This window comes from Betta splendens, chromosome 2, assembly GCF_900634795.4.
Source record: "Betta splendens chromosome 2, fBetSpl5.4, whole genome shotgun sequence".
Lineage (NCBI taxonomy): Eukaryota > Metazoa > Chordata > Actinopteri > Anabantiformes > Osphronemidae > Betta > Betta splendens.
In genome coordinates this window covers 23,193,100-23,211,351 of record NC_040882.2, presented here as the reverse complement: position 1 = coordinate 23,211,351, position 18,252 = coordinate 23,193,100, and the positions used below count along the sequence as shown (strand labels likewise).

The following is an 18,252-nucleotide window of genomic DNA, read 5'->3' as shown; positions in this document are numbered from 1 at the left end:
ATCATTACGCGTCGTTGTGCTTTCAGGATTCATTTAATGGTTTCTGTGCTGCTATTTGGGCGCATTTCATATTTCATTCCTAGATTGTTTCCTTTATGTAATACAAACCACAGCACACGCTCCTGGTTTCCCTGAATGTATAAAAATACACAATGTCCTGAGAGCTGCTTGCTGACACATAAACCAGAGGCTGATTACAACTTCCTCTTGGCAGAGACGCCAGCTGATTTTTTTAGGATCAACCATTTCCCACTAGTGACACTCAGTGGATTAAACAGGAACAGTCTAGTCACTATTTTTTTCTCCCATATTTTGATTTCATGGATGGATTCCTTAATTGAGTATATTAATGATTTTTTTTAAAACATTACTATTACTAATGTACTTACTATGACTAAAGCTTTAATCTCTGCATGTGTGGAAGTTATGGTAATAGCCTGTGGCAACTGATGTTAAATGCCACTCAGCCTTTATGAATGATTCTATTTTACGCCTTTGACTTACTGTACTGCTGCTGCGCACACGAGGAGAAAAAAAGGTATTTTGGTCTGATTTGACATTTCAAGTCCTCTGCAACCAAATGACAAATTGTTTACGATTTCCTCAACGTGCTGTGTTGCACTTTTCCTAGTAATTTCCAGTTATCGCGGCTTTCCTGGAAGGAGGCTGTATCACGGGAAGGCAGCCAGGAAAGGAGAAAAAAAGGCTCTTTCTCCGTTTTTCTCTCCACTCTGGATCATGGACAGCGGCAGCGAATCCGGGTTCCTGTGTAGTGGGTAAACACACATCAGTGGCTTGGCGAAGGTCACTCCTTTGGCCTCCAGTGGTGCTCATGCTACGGATTGAGGAGACTGACAGATGGGGGTGCACAGTTTAGCTTGAACCTTTATTTCTATATAAATCACAGTGAAGATATTCACTTTTTCCACGTGTCTCTCACCTCATCGTTGTGTCTGCTGCCCATCGCGCCTCATTTTTACAAACATCCAGTTAGTCGCTGCCATGAAGCGCACCCTCCGGGGATCAATAACCTGCACAGACTGCGGCATATTTGCCCTCTGGACACGCGGACTGGGTGCCAGCGCACAGCACCACTTCACACACTGGCCGAGTGTGTCTGCTCCTCTTTACGCCGCTGACGCCTCAGAGCAGCCTGTGGACCTCCTAAGGGCCGCTGGATGAACGCGCCGAAAGATGTCTGTGCTTTGCAAAGTGATGGCGAGTGTACTGGTGCTCACGCTGAGCCTCGCTGCGCTGGGGTGGGGAGACGGGGACCAGGGGAACGGACGGAGTGAGGTATGTTCACGTGCCATCCAGTTTGTTCATTGTAAATGTAGGAAGTATCACACAGGAATGACTGGAAAGAATCAGCTCAGACTTTTATTTTGAAAATATTGTAATGATACGTGTGTGATTTACTGTAATAAGTTATTTATTTTTCTGATCACATTTGTCATAATTGTATAGGTGATTAAAATTGGAAGCTGCTCGAAGCTTAATAGTCGTTAATATCTGAATCGATTAAATACTGTACGCAGTAGTGGGGGGTCCCTGGTTGGCCTAATAATAATTTGTTTAAACTTAGGACTTTGCTCAGGCTGTGGGAGGAAAAATCAACACCATAACCACTGCAACACCAGTTGGACGCCAAATGGCTCCCTGGTCAATAAATGACCAATTTTGCACTTTATCCCCACTTAGATTTTTCAGTGAACCCTTTAGTGGAATTACCTGTAATTGAATAAAAGCATCAGTATGTTCATAATGACTTTAAATGCTAACAAATCCGGGAGAATGCAAGAGGAGGAAATGAATGATTTAGGGCGAGTGAGTCACCTAACGACACCTGCGTCTTCCAGAAAGAGGTGTCGGGCCAGTCCACCGTCTACCTGGGCCAGGACAGAGACACGTGGAGGCCGCTGATGCACACCACAGTCAAACTCAGCGACATCAAGGGGTACGTGAGCAGCAGCACAGCGGCAGAGCGTTCACGCTCAGCACACGCCTGCAGGCTCTGGAAAGTACAGACAGAACCTGTGAGCAGAACCAGCCTGCAGGAGCCTCTGCTACAAGCGTTACATGAGCCCAGACTCCCCGTCCGTCGCTACGGTGACGCTGCTGTTGGTGCCGTTTGGCAGAGATTAACCCCCGCTGACCTGCTCTGTTCTGCGTCCGCAGCATCAAGTCGTCTTTTCAGATGCGCACGTTCGACCCCGAGGGCGTGATCTTCTATGGGGACACCAAAAGCGGGGAGGACTGGTTCGTTCTGTCCCTGAAGGGCGGCGCGCCCCTGATGCAGATCAGGAAGCTGAACGTGGTGGTGAGCGCGGCGGGCGGGCCCAAGCTCAACGATGGGAAGTGGCACACGGTGGGTGGATCGTCCTGGGACGATGAACTGTTGTTGCTCCATGGACTTCTCATGCTGTCTGTCCCTCTGCTCGTCCCATCAAGCTGGAGGTGAGCAACCAGGGGAAGTTTGTGATTCTTGAGGTGGACGGCTCTGATGGGCTGGTGGTGGGCATGCATTCGGACGTGACAGAGGATGACCTCTCAGGGGACCTCCGCCTGGCCCTTGGTGGGATCCTCATCAGCAAAGAGAAGCTGCTCGTTCCGGTAGAGTCTCGAATAATCTCTGCCGTTCACTTAAACAATGCACATCGTTGATCTTAATGATGAAGTTCAGAAACTAGAGAATATGCATTTTGCCTTTGGTGGCTGCATCACATCTTTCTCTCAGATATCTCTCCAAACTGTCTCTTTCTGTACAGCAGCTTTCATCAACTACACTTGTTGCTCGCACCCTCTCTCGGCTCTGCTAAAGCATGAGCAGCTTTAAATCCTGCAGATTTATGGCGCACGGACAGGTCGCGGTTCCTCCTCTCACTCTTATCTTGCAGTCGACTCCCTTAAAAGCTTTGTTGTGTTCTAGTTGGGGCCACAGATGGATGCTTGCGTACGGAAAGGCAACTGGCTGAACCTCAGCATCCCCTGGAAGAGCGAGGTGCCGGACCTCTGGCCCTGCTATCAGAACATTCAACCCGGCAGCTACTTCCCCGGCAATGGATTTGCTATTTACAACACCTCAGGTGGGAAAATGTTTCTCAGTCATAAAAGAGATGAACAAGTCATCACTTCCCTCCCACCGGGCTCCTTAATGCAGGCTTGCACCTCATGGGTTGTCGTCATGGTTTGATTTAACTTGATTTAAGATGTTCGTCAATTTTGTGCTGTTGCAGTTTTCCACGTTGAGGAAGGTCATAGTGTCAAGATTGAATTATGGGGAGATTTCGATCAGATGGACGGAACCATTTTAAGCATCAAGGCTCCTGGACAGAAGCCAGCACTCGTTCTAGTGGCCAATAATAAAACACAGGTATGCAAATAAATCAGATGACGGAACATTAGAAATTGTGTTTTTAAGAGTGTTTTATTATTAAACGTGTGTATTCAACACATGTGCCTGTTGGCACATTTAAACCAGGTATTAAGGCATTAAACACTTTCCTCTGAATCTGCAGGAGCTCACAGTCACAGACAATGAAAAATTGGTGGTTATGAAGGACAGTTTAAAGAGACTGGAGATAATGTTGAAGGCAGACTCACCTCAAGATGAAGACAAAGAAAAGGAATCTGCATTTGTAATGAGCGGAGGGACTCTCTCAGTCCAGCTTGGCCATTCTTCAGCATGGAAAGATGGACGTCTAGCCATCGGAGGCCTTCTAGGTGAAAACACAGGTAAATGGTCACTTGTGACAAAATATGTGTACACAGGAAATCAATGGATTACGCCAGACATGGAAGTATTTTGAATGCAATCCAAGGCCACTCGCCTTTTATTCCTTTCGTTCTCTTTCTAGGTGAAAGTAAAGGCAACGCTGGCTCCCAGTTTTTGACAGGCTGCCTGGAGAAGATCCAGGTCCAAGGGCGGGATCTGGATCTGGATTTAGCTGTGAAACACAAGTCAGTGTCGCCCCACAGCTGCCCTGCGTAGAGCATGGATGTGTGTATACGGTGCATTGGGAGTTGCTTACAGGTTTATTCCATTGCCAAAGAGTTCAGATGACATAAAAGTCACTGTGTCAAATTCTGCTTTGTCTGTGAACGTAAGGAGGCACCGTAGGAGAAATGTGTTGGATTTTCTATTAACCCCGTTTTAACAGAATCAGATCTATTGGAGAAATGTATTCTGAGATCATTGTTCCTGCAATTGGATAAAATATACTTCTACTTTCACGCTTCTCGCTAAATATTTATTTTTTAATTGAATAGAAAAGAACATAGGTCATATTAAACATAGATTTTGCTCCATCTAGTGGATGTTATAAAACATTGTTGAGATGCATGGAAAACGTGCCATAAATGACATTTAGGTTGAATCAAAAATATTAAAACAGTAGTGATAAATAAGTTTACATTTTAAAAAGCAATTAGGGAGGCGGCTCGGTCCTGGGTGTTGAGAAAATAGAAACTCCATCCATATGATGTCATACAAAGGAGCTTTTCAGCTAAATAATGCAAGGACGGGGACGTGACGTTTGATGTGATACACAAGCTAAAATTATATAATAACTCTAGATAAATTAATCAAGCGTTTTAGGGCTTTTTGATATTACTATAATGGAAAAATCTACCATGAATCAATACAATCACAAATTTGAAACTTGATAAGCAAAATCATGTTAATTCTACATTTTTTCTTTGTTTAATCTGTAACAGACATACTATTACGCACGGTGCATGGCGTGACAATAATAAGACTTTAGGCTTGAAAACAACGACAGACGAGCGAACATTTAAAGCATTAAATGTTTCTGAACAAAAATGTTAATGGATTTGACATTAAATTTGATTTTACAATTATATATGAGTTATACTCATGCGTTATGAGACTGAATAAAGCTACATGGATTTATTTGCACTACCGCTACCAGCGCACAGACGCTAAGCGCCTGCTGCCTTGCTAGAGGACAGCCGTCTGCAGAAATGGGTGCGGTGCCGTGCGGTCGGTTGCTATGACGCTGCTGTCGCAAACGCCCAGTGTCGTGAACACTGGCTGCCCCGTGAAGATGGCGGCGGAGCTGCATCCGCGGAGCGGAAAGCTGATCGGCCTCTCCAACTCCAACCGAACCGCCCGGCGCAACCAGCCAGTGCAGGAGTTCAACCACGGCCTAGTGCTCAGCAAGGAGCCGCTGAGGGACCGGGATGTCTTCACCGTCCGCATTGACAAGAAGGTAAAGCCCCGTGGGCCCGCTGCCGCCGCCGCCGCCGCTCCTCAGCGGGGTGAGCGCTGTGGGAGTGCGGGAGCAGCGCTGGCGGGACGTGCCGGGGGTCCGTGGCTGTCCGCAGTGGGGGGCTTCTCGCAGCCAGGGGGCTCCTGTCGGGCTGACAGCCGCGGCCGTTGGCGCAGGTGTTCGGGGACTTGACGCGCGAGCTGTCGGGGCGCTGACAGGGTCCGCGGACTCAACAACACCTCGCTCGCCGATGCATCGAACGGACCACCGAGCTGCCAGCAGTTAGCCATGCTAACGAGCCGCTAGCTAGCCGCCGTTAGCTTCCCTGGAGGCGACGAGGAGGCTCTGCCACGGACACAGCGGCACAACGTCAGGCACTTGTTGTTGTCTAGTGTTCATTGCACCGGAGAGACGCTCTTTTGGGGGGTTCCGTACCCGCCTGTGTCTCCGTCAGCCCGAGCCCAGAGCTAATAACACTGCAGTACTGGAGCACCCAGTGTAAATACACTGTACAACTAGCTTTGACATGTGGCACCAGCCTGTTTGACTCAGACGAAACACCAGAACCAGGCAGGACAGACCCTGCAGATCCCCGCCGTCTGTGCGTCATGTTGTTATTATTGGATGTAAACACACATATGCCGCTTGTATCACAACAGAGCTCAGAGTTTTGTCTGCCCGGTGTGTGATCACGCATGCACGTGCCTGCGCTCCCACCTTATCATACGGAGGCGCGTGCAGCGTTATCAGCACAGGAGGGATTCTCTGTGGCGGTGGCGTTGCATTCTGCAGCTGGACGCCGGTCAGACCTCACGTCACGTTTTTAGCACCAGCTGCATCCTGCTCGGCCTCATACGGGCTCTCGTCAACATGCTCTGCTCAGGCATCGCCCGCCTGAAGAATCGATAACGTTCCATCACAGAGCACGCAGACTGGCATGACCTCCCACCCGGTCTATTGACATCCAGTAAGCTACGCTGGAAATGGCTGCACACAGGCAGGACAGCATGGAACTACATTAGAGCTACTTAAGAGTTCAACCAGTGTCATATTCTAGCAGAGGTTAGTGTTTTGATTAGAGCAAAGCTTGGCTGTTTGTCATAATCTAGTGTCTAGTGTTGTGCGTCTGAGTGTTTCTCAGTCCCTGCTTTTGATTCTGACCCACGTGAGGTCAATTCCACGTTCTTTTGAAAAGCTGCCCGCTGCTCCCACTTGGCGTGCGAGGCCGCGTCCTGTAGTTGTTGGGCGTTTGGACACACACACACACACACACACACAGGCAGACGCCCACAGGCCGGCGTTACGTCAGCCAAGGAGATGTGTGTCTCCTCCACAGCCACCCGGTCAGGCAGAGCTACTCCTAGATCCGTTAACCCAGATACACACTGCCTCACATACAGCAGCACCTGCCACCGGGCGCCGCAGGGAACCAGAGGAGAACCAGGAGGCATGTGGAAAACATCACGTTTCTACCTGACACTGAGGAGAGCTGCAGAAAAACACCTCTGGGAAAACAGTGGCTACATTTGGACGCTGTCAACTTTTCTCCCTCTGTTCGAGGAGCTAAACTATTGCGTGTGTGCTCCTGGAGATGGAACCACTTGAGCGTTGCTCAGTGAGGCGATGTGTGTTCTGCCCCTGTGGCTGTTTCTAACCAAGTCTGTGACTCTCCACCAGCTGCACTGCCTGTGTTTTATACCACTGCAGCGTGTCCTCCAAACCACGGGGGCAAATAAATATGGGAAATACAGAATTTACGCCTTAGAGATCAATAAAGTATTATGTTATTGTGAGCTGCTGTTGAGATTAGTGTTTCTGGGAAGAATCATTATCTCGGGCCGCTTGTTATGTGATATGAGACCAATGTCATGCAAAGACACCAGGATTGAACCTACAGTGAACCACTGGTCCTCATTTTTATGGAATCTGCAGTGATTCATCACATGAAGACATTCTTCATGTTAAACCTTGTAGGTGCTGCAGCGGTGAATGACAGCGTTGTGTTGCTGCTGTGTGTGACCACATCGTCCTACAGAGGCATCTGAGCATCCTTCAGGGACAGAACTAATAATACTGCACTGTACTACAGGAATAGACAGCTACCCGTCTCCCTGCTTTAAACACAGTGCAGTGTTCACTTGCTTCTACAAAAACTGTGTGTGATCAGAGTAACAGCTGCCAAGAGCAGTTCTGTTTCTACTTTTGGGTCTGTTGTTATTTTAGTCCCTGAGTTTGAGCTTCTCGTTCATTTGCAATATTAAAAAACACTATAAAAGGGAAACTCTTATGGAGAATGCAGTGTAAATAGTTAGCAGTGTAACTAATAATTGAAGCTGTCCCGTTTCCACTCAGGTGAACTCGTGGAGCGGCTCCATCGAGATCGGCGTGACGGCGCTGGACCCCGCTGCGCTGGACTTCCCCAGCAGCGCCACGGGCCTTAAAGGGGGCTCCTGGATCGTGTCCGGCTGCTCGGTGCTACGCGACGGCCGCTCAGTCCTGGAGGAGTACGGCCGCGACCTGGACCAGCTGGCTGAGGGCGACCGGGTGGGCATCCAGCGTAACTCCCGCGGAGAGCTCCACCTCTGGATTAACGGGCAGGACTGCGGCACGGCGGCCAGCGGCCTGCCGCCCAGACTGTGGGCGGTGGTGGACCTGTACGGCAAGTGCACCCAAGTGACGGTGGTGAGCTGTGAGCCGCCACCGCCCTCTGCAGAGAGAGAGAGAGAGACAGTGGAGCGAGACGAGGAGGAGGAGGAGGAGGAGGATGAGGAGGAGGAAGAGGTGGTGGTGTGTGCGGGTCAGGAGGACACAGGCATCACTGCACTGATGAATGTCGCAGCAATTAATGGATTAATGAATGGAAATGAAGGTAAGGGAAGATTTTTATCGCTTTCTGCCAAACCATATTTCAGATTTAGTAGTTTTCATTGTCGTTTTGATCTTTCTCCCTGTCAGTGCCTGAGCTGAGCTGTAGTCACAGCCGACCCGACAAGTTCCCCAACAACCTGGAGCCTGACACAGGTAAACGTAAAACTCCTCGTCCAGCCAGTTAATGAGCATTTGATCCACATGCACTAACAGTGATTCTTATCTGTTTTGCGTCCTCAGTTCTGACTGAGCACCAGCTCTTCGACGTGTTCAACAATGCAATAGTATCTTTTTATCGCTCAGAGGACGAGGGCGGGGGGGAAGACGGTGGAGGTGGAGGTGGAGGGGGCTCGGGGGGAGGCAGCGCAGCGGAAGGAGGAAATTCAGGGACGGACTCCTCTTCTTCCAGAAACGACAGAGGGAGCAGCAGCGGAGGAAGCACGGGAAACAGTGACAGCGGGGGAGGAGCTGGCGGTGGAGATGGTGGAAACACCAACAGCAGTCCTACTGGCAACGGGGGGTTGGGCACAGGCGTCCTGGCCGGCGGGATGACCACCAACGACGCGCTGCTGTTCCACGAGAAGTGCGGCACGCTGATCAAACTGAGCAACAACAACAAGACGGCAGAGCGGAGGAGGCCGCTGGACGAGTTCAACAACGGCGTGGTGATGACCAACCGGCCCCTGCGACACAACGAGATGTTTGAGGTGATCCAAACACGAAGGCGGGAGGTTTGGAGGAATTGGGCACATTGAATTGGAGCATACGGTTTATTAGTGACTCGGTCTGTAGCAGAGCTGCTTCAATGCTTTCATCCGTTATGCCTGTAAAGGTTGCAGGGAAGCTTTTTTTAGTTTTAGAAATGACCATTTTAGGTCTTTTGCAAAATTCTAGCAACAAATAATTTATTTGTTTGCTGCGTTTGCAGATCCGCATTGATAAACTGGTGGACAAGTGGTCGGGCTCCATAGAGATCGGCGTAACGACGCACAACCCCAACAACCTAGACTATCCTGCAACTATGACCAATCTGCGCTCAGGTACTGTGGCGCTCCGATGACGTGGGCAGAAGCAGTGAAGGCGTGAGCTGGTGACATCAGTGGCTTTGTTTTCGCAGGTACAATCATGATGAGTGGCTGTGGGATATTAACTAATGGGAAAGGAACCCGCAGAGAATACTGTGAATTCAGCCTTGATGAACTTCAGGTTAGAAACGCACATAAATCACATTCTATGCAGCATTAATGTGTCAGTAAAGTTAATTAGTTCTGCTTCATCTACTTTGGTCATATTTCAGGAGGGAGATCACATAGGGTTGATGCGCAAAGCCAGCGGTGCTCTCCATTTTTATATCAACGGCATCGACCAAGGTGAGACACAACAAGACCCTTATCAGGAAAAATGAATGGAGAGCTGGCCGGTGGAGGCTGCTATCACTGACTGATGGTTAAAAGGACTTTCAGCCATGTCCCTGACACGAGACACCAAGCAAATCACTATGCGGAAGGAGTTAAATGCTCGAAGGTTTCCTCCTTTTACAAGCAGCACATATTTGAGATGATTGACAGAGCAGGTTACACCAGTTTAAATCCCAAGAGTTGAGCTAGTTCATGTGTAGAGCCTTTGTTAAGCTCAGCGCCTCCTTCCCAGGTGTTGCCGCCGCCCAGACCCCTGGCGTGGTCTACGGCGTGGTGGATCTGTACGGCATGGCCGTCAAAGTCACCATCGTTCACAACCACAACCACAGCGACCGCCTCAGGCGCAACAACGCCATCATGAGGGCCCTGTCCCCCGACGTGGGCCGGCCCCGGCCCGCCCTGTCCCTCACGCCGGACCCCGAGGGGCCCGAGCGCCTGCTCTTCCACCCCAACTGTGGCCAGAAGGCGGCCATCATCGGTGACGGCAGGACGGCGCTGCGGCCACAGTGAGTTCACGTCCTCCCTCTCGCTTGGATTAATGATAATGAACGTTGAGGCTTCATTAATGAAATGAATGTCTCTTCATAGCGCGACCGATGACTTCAACCACGGTGTGGTCCTCAGCAGCCGGCCGCTGCGCTCCAACGAGGTCTTTCAGGTCCGTATCGACAAGATGGTGGACAAGTGGGCGGGTTCCATCGAAATCGGTGTCACGACGCACAACCCCGCCTATCTGCAGCTGCCCTCCACCATGACGAACCTGCGCTCAGGTAGCGGTCCACAGTGCAGGAGGCTGCTAAGTGGAGGGACGGCTTCGGGTGTTGACTGTTGGGTGATGTTTTCCAGGGACGTGGATGATGACGGGAAATGGTGTGATGCACAATGGAACTACAATCCTGGATGAGTACGGACACAACCTCGACCGGCTCAAGGTGAGTGAGATTTGATTCGATTTTCTGTTTTTATTCTCGGTTGTCCATCCGTCTCATGCATTGTGACCTTAAGCCTTTGCAGTAATTGTTTCGCCTGTTCCCCCCTTCAGGCTGGCGACACGGTAGGCGTTGTGCGGAAGGAGGACGGCAGCCTGCACTTCTTTGTGAACGGTGTAGCTCAGGGCCCGGCGGCGTGGAACGTCCCTCCCAGCGTCTACGCCGTGGTGGACCTCTATGGGCAGGCTGCTCAGGCCACCATCATGGACGACATGGGTGAGAGACGGACGCCTCAGATCAACGCTCCAGAAATCCTGTGGGGTGTTTGCCTGAATCTGTTCCTTTTGTTAGTTGACCTCCCCCCTCTCCCAGAGGACTGCTCCGAGGGACCCACGGCCATGTCCCCTGGGAGCCCCTGTTCAGTAGCCGGGGCCACCACCACCACCGACCTGCGGTTCCACCAGCTGCACGGCACCAACGCCGTCATCACCAACGGGGGGCGCACCGCCCTGCGCCAGAACTGCCGCAGCGAGTTCAACGACGCCATCGTCATCTCCAACAGGTGAGAAGCCACGAAACACAATTTCTAATGTTATTATTTTATTCATTTATTACACACGGGTAATGAACAGATAAAGAGGGCTCCTCCTCTGCTTGTCATGAGGTTTAATGTATCTTGTGCAGCTGCAGGGCTTTTGATGCGTCACCACCTTGTTGCAGGTGCCTTCGAGACGGAGAGCTGTTTGAAATCGTTATTCAGAAAATGGTGGACCGCTGGTCGGGTTCAATAGAAGCAGGTGAGGAATCATTTCTATTTATAGCCGCCTTCTACACATTTGCATCCCCGCTGATGTGCTCTGTTTTGCAGGCGTGACAGCAATCAGGCCAGAGGAGCTGGAGTTTCCAAACACTATGACTGATATCGACTACGACACTTGGATGCTCAGGTAGGCAACTCTGTGAAAATGAAGACGTGTGCAAGTATTCAGTTCAGATGCTGACCTCAGACCTTCGTCCTTCCCTCTGCACAGTGGGACAGCTATCATGCAGGACGGGAACACGATGCGCAACAACTACGGCTGTGACCTGGATTCCCTGACCACAGGCTCACGCATCGGCATGATGCGCTCAGTCAGTGGCAACCTCCACTATTACATCAACGGTGTGGACCAGGGCGTGGCCTGCTCCGGTCTCCCTCCAGGTGGAACATAGTGAACAGCTACACTGCTACAGTCTAACCTCAGTGATTTGTGTAATTCCTCATCCACCGATTCATTCGTCTTTCAGAGGTATTTGCAGTGATCGACCTGTATGGTCAGTGTGTTCAGGTGTCCATCACCAGCTCGTCAGGCCTGTTGGACAACAGCCTCTGCACCAGCAACATCACTGAGAAGAGCTTCCCCATCCACTCGCCAGGTACGTGACACACGAACCTTCTAGACAGCAGAACGCAGACACTCATCATTTCCCAATGCTTAATAACTGAATATTAACTTGTGTGTGTTTTCAACCAACTTAACATCGATGTGGCACACCGGTATTTGTAATTATTTAATTAAAGCAGTGAAGAGGTGAACAGAACAAATGCTGCATCCCTGTGTCCTGAAAGGCTCCAGCCCATGCCCATTGTTTTGTGCTTGCAGTAGCAGGCGTTGCCCACCGGCTCCACAGCAAACACGGTAAGAACGTGGTGCTGCTGGGGGAGGGCTGCCAGGCCGTTAGAGTTGGAGGATACGCTCACAGCATCGTGTTCAGTGCAAAGGAGCTTAGAGCAGACGAGCTGTTTGAGGTAAGAGCTCTGAAAATGGATTCGCCATTGGTCTTTGTACCACATTGGTTCGAAACGACGGATGCAGAAATCAAAGTCACGCTGCTTGAGTTTCGCCCGTCGCGCGGCCCTGCTCCCCGCTGTGATCTTCTCCTCTGCGCCTCTGCAGGTGAGGATTGATGAAGTGGACGAGCAGTGGTGCGGTTCGCTGCACATTGGCCTGACCACTCTGGCACCTCCCGAGCTTCCTTCCTGCCCGCTGTCGGGCCTCTCCCCCTCCCTCCCGCAGCTCCGAGCCAAGGTCACCTGGCTGCTCTGTGGCTCTGAAGTCCGTCGCAATGGAGTGCTGCAGCGGCAGAACTACGGCTGTTCACTGGACCGGCTGACGGTGAGCTGCTCTCTGAGGAGTAAACAAAAAAAACAGGGTTCATTATGTGAGAAGTCACATCAGAGGCTGTCATGATTGTTATTTGTCATTCATTGTTATTCAGGCTAAATCTACTAAATGTTTCCAGGTGGGCAACCGCGTGGGTGTGAAGAGATGCAGCGATGACACCATGCACATCTTTATCGATGGAGAGGACATGGGACCTGCAGCGACTGCGGTGGCAAAGGTATAATAATAATGTCCGTCCACAGATCCGCTGGGCCTCACGCTGCGCTTCAGCATCTTCCTCTCCTTTCAGAATGTGTACGCGGTTCTGGACCTGTACGGGCGGATAACCGCAGTGTCCATCGTCAGCTCGTCAGTGATGGAGGACGCGGAGAGCGTGAAGGCGCCCTCGCTCTGCTCAGAGAGCTGCAGCGAAGGAGAGGAGGACAGCACCCCTGTCAGAGAGGTAAGAGAGGTCAGAGAGCGCCGGGCGCTCCGCTCCCACGGGCCCGGCCTCATTGCACCTCTGGCTGCCTCCAGGCCGAGTCTGAGCCGTGCTCCCTGGTGCCCACTGTCATGGCGTTCCTGGAAAACCACGGCAAGAACATCCAGCTGTCCAACCAGAACCTGACGGCAGCCAGAGTGTCGAGCTACAACCAGGGCCTGCTGGTCACCGCCCAGCCGCTGGCCCGTCAGCAGCTCTTCCAGGTACGGCGTGATTTACAAAGAAAGCTTATCTCCTAAGATTAACTTTAAAACAAATCTACACAGTATTAGCGTTGATTTAGTTACACCTATGATAGGCTCAAATAAAATATGAATGAAATGGTTAATAAGAAAACAAAGGTGTCCATCAAGAAAAATAAATACATTTGATCCAGTGATCTGGGAAAAGCAGCAGCTTCCTCATGAAAGTTCTGCAATATTCATAATACAGTGTTGTTGTTTTTTTATAGTTTAACCTCAATACGAGGATCTATTCCATGGGATACTTTGAATATGCCTTTACACTAAACATATCTACACAAACTCAAATGCTAGAGGAAACCGCATAACATAAACAGCAGAAACACTGACGTTTTAACAGCAACAAATCAGCGTCTGCACGACACGAGGAGTTTAAGATAAAAGGACTTAAAATTCCCGTTTGTCGCCACCAGTTTCAGATCGACCGCCTGAACCCGTCGTGGACGTCGTCGCTGTCGTTGGGGGTGATCGGTCACTCCCCCGACCGCCTCAACTTCCCCTCCACAGCGTGCTGCCTGAAGCGCTCCACCTGGCTGCTGCAGAGGGACTCTGTCTTCCACAACTCCCTGAAGGTCCAAAGCCAGGAGCCTCGTCCATGCCTCGTGTGCTGCCACTCGGCTCTCCTGCCTCATTTTCCTCCTTCTGCTCCTCAGATATGTGAGAACTACGGTCCTAACCTGGACACGTGTCCGGAGGGGACGGTGCTGGGTCTGCTGGTCGACGCCAACAGCTGTCTGCACCTGTACGTCAACGGCATGGACCAGGGCGTGGCGGCGCAGGACATCCCGTCGCCCTGCTACCCCTTCATCGACCTCTACGGCCAGTGTGAACAGGTTGGCTCCCTGCTTCTCTTTCTGTTCTGTCTATAGGGCAAATGCTAATAAAGCTACCGATATTGTAAATAATAAATATTAAAATTGACATACACCTATCATCAGAGAATTGAACATAAACTGTAGACTGACAGAGATCTCCCACTGTCGCCCTGGAAATGCAGCCTTTTAAGTCTTTTTCCCTGCATTTCACATGTGACTGCACAGACTGTGTACTTGGCTCTGGGTGCTTTCAAAGGCTCGACATGGTGTCGGCGCTTCTTGCTGGATGTTGCCTCAGATTTTGTTTTATTCAACAAAGCAAACCGAGCAACCAGCGTGACACGGGTGCTCTATTATATTATTTTTAAATCAATGAAAGCGGATATTCTCTTTGTTCAAGGCTTCAGAGGTTAGAGGGTGAATATGCCAATTAATGTTGTCATTTCGCAGGTTACCATAGTAACGAACAACGTGCCAGCTGTGGGTGGAGAGAGCGGTGAGACCCGCTGTCAGGGCGACATGGAGAAGGCCGACATGGTTGATGGTAGGAACTCGTCCTCTGTTCAGCGATCATGTGTTGAACTTCGCTCACATTATCTTATTCTACAGGAATCAAAGAGAGCGTGTGCTGGACGCCCCCTCCAGAGGTCAACCCCAACAAGACCTGCGAGTACCAGGCGCTGTGCTCGCGCTTCAAGGACCTGCTGACGTTGCCAGGTGACGGCTGTTTCCTTTTTCTGAGCTCAGAACTACAGTAACATCACACGCGGTCAAAGTCACGCCTTCTACGCTGGTCTTCAATGTTTAGATGGCTACTTCAACGAAGACGCAAAGTACAACCTGTGCTACTGTGAGTCCTGCCACAAGCTGCGAGGCGACGAGGCCTATTACAAGAGGGGAGAGCCCCCTCGCGACTACGCCCTGCCCTTCGGATGGTGCCGCTTCGCCCTCAGGTGAGCGCCACGCCCTCGTTTGCGTCTATACACAGTTGACTGCTGCAGAATAACGAGTTGTGCGCCTCCTGTGCAGGATCAAGCCCCACTGTGAGGTTTCTAATGCAATGAAGAAGTGGCACATCGCGTACCACGGCACCAGCGTCGGAGCTCTGCGGCGCACGCTGGACCACAGCCAGCTGCTGCCTGGTAGGACGCGCTAGCTGTCCCCACGCGTCAGCTCACCTGTTGATGCTCGCTCACTCGCCACATCTGGAAACCTGCCCTTGTCGTTGCAGGGTCGTCGTCCATCTTCTCGGTGTCTCCGGTGAAGGCGGAGGGGCCCAACGGTTACACTGAGCCCGAGGAGAACAGCGCCCCCGGCAGGGAGGTCCCCCGCGTGCGCCTCTCCCCCACCATGCGCTACTCCGGCCTGGAGATCTTTGCTCCTAAAGTGCAGTAAGTCCAGCTGAAGCGTTCGCTCACACCCGCTGCCGCCACTTCCTCATGACTCTGCTTGTTCCCACGCAGATTTCGGGACCCCCGCTCGCACCGCAGCCACCAGGCTCAGGTGGGGTTCCAGGTGTGCGTACGCCCGGGCTCCTACAAGGTGGGCCCTCAGACGCTCAGCCAGAGCGAGTCCCTGGACCCTCGCTTCAGCAACTCGGAGATCGAGTGGATGACGAAGGAGCAGGGGGGCACGCTCCTCTACGGGCTGCTCATCCGGGTGGAGTGATGGGGCGACAGCGGGGGCGTCCGGGCGGGAGCGGGGACAGTCTGGGACGACGCGCTCCTGCTTTGAATTAACTGACAACCAAATCCAACCCCTGCCTTCAGCAACAGACTCCTCTGGATTCCAGCTGTGGACAACTCAGCATTTTTGTTTTTGTCCGTTTCGATTATCTGTTGGTAGTTTGCTCTTGGACTCTTTCAAAGGCCGGAGGCTACAGCGGTTTCAGAGAAGAACAGACACTGCCTGCACTTTATGTTTCAGACACTCGTGGGCGATTTTTAAACTAAATTCTCTTTGACACATGTCCAGTCACTGCAGTTTATACTTCGTTGTGCCACAGTTTAGTTTTCATTCTTCCCAACATCTTATTTAACCCCTCTGCTTTTTTTTCTTATTTGGCACTTACCTTGGTCACAACCTTCGCTCTGGTCAGTGTTTATTTACGGAGGCTCTGTCTCCTGCCAACATGCACGTTAATGGAGCAGCACCTGCAAAGACTGAAATGTGGGTCAACAAAAAAAAGTGAAAAAGACACTAGAGTCTGAGAATAAACCCTGGAGTGTCTAGTTACGGAGACTTCTTTAGGGAGGAAGCTTTTAAAACTGGAGGAGGAGAAAATGTTTACACGCGTTTCGCTGTATGTGGTCTTAATGTTCATGCGTTAGCAGTCTGGCTGCTTCATCAGCCCTGTTGCTGCTTCTGTTCTGGCCCAACGTCACCTCCACGTCAAACTGGAAAGCTGGAAGTTAATTCTTAGACATTTTGTGAAATAAGCTCGTCTGCTTCTATAGAAGAGAGAATTCCTACAGCGACCAGCGCTGAGCCCCATGGATCGACTGGTCCCCTGAAAAGAGTCAGCCCTGCCAACAGTCAGACCCAGGCTGAGGCTGAATGGTCTGAGTGAAGTGGAAGTGTTGGAATCACACAAAATTACAGTAGTAACAATTGGCTTCCTTAAGTAAATTAACTTCCCAATATCCCAAGAGACAACTTTAACACTGCACAAGAAATATTCTCAACATGTTCTCCCTAGTTGTTCAGCTGCCACCTTGATTCAGTTAGTTTTATTCCACGTAATAATTTATGATTTGTCTGTAGACATAGCCCTAGAATAATAACTAACATCTGAGCACTGCTGGTTGAATGATTTGACCCGACACTGGGCCGTCGCTGTCCTCCCATCAGCACCTGTAAAGCTCTACAATAATGCGCTGGGTGTTTGTTTACATGGACGTTTTTATACTGATTAAAAATGAGGTGTCGATCTGGCGGTTGCCTGGCAATCAAGACACTCCATTGGTTGCCTGGCAACAAGTAAAAAGCTCCGCATCAGACATAGGTTGCCCCCCACAACCACCTGTAAAATAGTGACCTACAGCTTTTACACATGAAATGTGGTACGACGTGTTTACCAGTGAGCTGTGTGCTGTGGTGCCATTTACTGGGCCAGGCCACCATTCGAAGTTATCAATCTGACCACGAAACGCCGGGAAGAAGACAGATTTGCCAAAATGTCAAACTCTTCTTGAAAAGTGTTAAGATGAATGTTGAAGATTCTAATGGAGTGGTCTTTAAGCCTGTGTGTGTTACCTGCAGGTCCTCCAGAACCAACACGGAGCAAGTCTGCACCCCATGACCCTGGACCCAGGCTGGTGTTTACATGTGAATGTTATTAACTGGGGCTCTGCAGCACTTTTAAACTATGGTATGATTTACATTTGTCTCGGTTTAAACATTGATTGTATGTGAAAGGCTTTTTTATTTTCCACCATCCTCACTCCTGTTGCCAATTTGATGAACCTGCTACAGACCGTGAAACATCTTTTCTCCTCTTGAGTTTTTATGAGTCAAACTCAGAAATGACAGCGGCTCAGTCGCGTTCTAAGAGCAGCTGTGGTGTGACTGAAGCTCTGTGGTCGGCAAATAGAAACAACTTCCAGTCAAAAATGTGAAAAACAATGGGTTATTTACAGCCCAGTGCTGCTTTGTACAATTTAATTTTGGTTTTATGTATGTTGCATTGTACAGGCTGTTACATAACAAATCATATCTTCCTGATTTATATAAAATAAATAAACTGACAGTATGCACAGAATCGTAGATGTGAGCGGGGTTTTTAAGTTTGATGCAAAAAATACACAAAAGAAAGTAGACAAAACCTACTGCTGCTTTAGGTTCCTTTTCAAGTTTTATTTATAGGAAAAAGTCTGGTCACTGACAAGTTATTGCAGTGTTGCATACTTAACTCAATCACACAAAAATGCTGTCGACTAAGGCCAATAGTGGGTTTTTCATAGCTTTAATAGTAGCTGTATCCTGATTTGAAGCAATTTAAAAATGAAGTGATTCTGCCAAAGGTTCAGGAACTAAAGTCAGACATGAGAAAATAGAGGCTAAATACAGTAATGTTCTGTAGCAGGGAGCCGTTTGCATAGTCT

The 18,252-nt window shown here is 50.1% G+C and overlaps 2 protein-coding genes across 5 annotated transcripts; both read left to right on the top strand.

Annotated features, from left to right (window-relative positions):
• The first annotated feature begins 59 nt into the window (after positions 1-59).
• Positions 60-4,238, top strand: shbg (sex hormone-binding globulin). Its single transcript, XM_029127275.3, has 8 exons — positions 60-1,296; positions 1,860-1,957; positions 2,179-2,368; positions 2,452-2,613; positions 2,930-3,086; positions 3,237-3,373; positions 3,519-3,735; positions 3,858-4,238. Exons 1-8 carry the CDS (start codon positions 1,195-1,197, stop codon positions 3,989-3,991), a joined length of 1,197 nt encoding a protein of 398 aa, XP_028983108.1. The 5' UTR covers positions 60-1,194; the 3' UTR covers positions 3,992-4,238.
• A 139-nt stretch (positions 4,239-4,377) lies between these two features.
• On the top strand, positions 4,378-17,909 carry neurl4 (neuralized E3 ubiquitin protein ligase 4). 4 transcript variants are annotated; one of them, XM_029127252.3, is made up of 29 exons: positions 4,378-5,231; positions 7,584-8,100; positions 8,187-8,252; positions 8,340-8,806; positions 9,028-9,139; positions 9,217-9,305; positions 9,397-9,469; positions 9,750-10,023; positions 10,106-10,287; positions 10,364-10,449; positions 10,560-10,722; positions 10,819-11,008; positions 11,167-11,243; positions 11,315-11,393; positions 11,478-11,647; positions 11,734-11,862; positions 12,090-12,235; positions 12,384-12,602; positions 12,730-12,828; positions 12,901-13,053; positions 13,128-13,295; positions 13,748-13,906; positions 13,988-14,167; positions 14,600-14,693; positions 14,759-14,866; positions 14,958-15,102; positions 15,179-15,291; positions 15,381-15,540; positions 15,613-17,909. In XM_029127252.3, exons 1-29 carry the CDS (start codon positions 5,013-5,015, stop codon positions 15,815-15,817), a joined length of 4,842 nt encoding a protein of 1,613 aa, XP_028983085.1. In that variant the 5' UTR covers positions 4,378-5,012; the 3' UTR covers positions 15,818-17,909. The 4 variants fall into 4 exon arrangements, with proteins under 4 accessions (XP_028983085.1, XP_028983077.1, XP_028983073.1 ...); XM_029127244.3 differs by having other exon boundaries at positions 10,798-11,008; positions 12,093-12,235; XM_029127240.3 differs by having other exon boundaries at positions 10,798-11,008.
• The last annotated feature ends 343 nt before the right edge of the window (positions 17,910-18,252 follow it).

Bases quoted from the DNA above. Each gene is read 5' to 3' on its own strand.
- shbg (XM_029127275.3), top strand. From the start codon at position 1,195: ATGTCTGTGCTTTGCAAAGTGATGGCGAGTGTACTGGTGCTCACGCTG. The intron at 1,297-1,859 runs GTATGTTCACGT...TGCGTCTTCCAG, and splicing joins AGGGGAACGGACGGAGTGAG to AAAGAGGTGTCGGGCCAGTC. The intron at 3,374-3,518 runs GTATGCAAATAA...CTGAATCTGCAG, and splicing joins TGGCCAATAATAAAACACAG to GAGCTCACAGTCACAGACAA.
- neurl4 (XM_029127234.3), top strand. From the start codon at position 5,013: ATGACGCTGCTGTCGCAAACGCCCAGTGTCGTGAACACTGGCTGCCCC. The intron at 12,236-12,383 runs GTAAGAGCTCTG...GCGCCTCTGCAG, and splicing joins GAGCAGACGAGCTGTTTGAG to GTGAGGATTGATGAAGTGGA. The intron at 13,054-13,127 runs GTAAGAGAGGTC...GGCTGCCTCCAG, and splicing joins ACAGCACCCCTGTCAGAGAG to GCCGAGTCTGAGCCGTGCTC.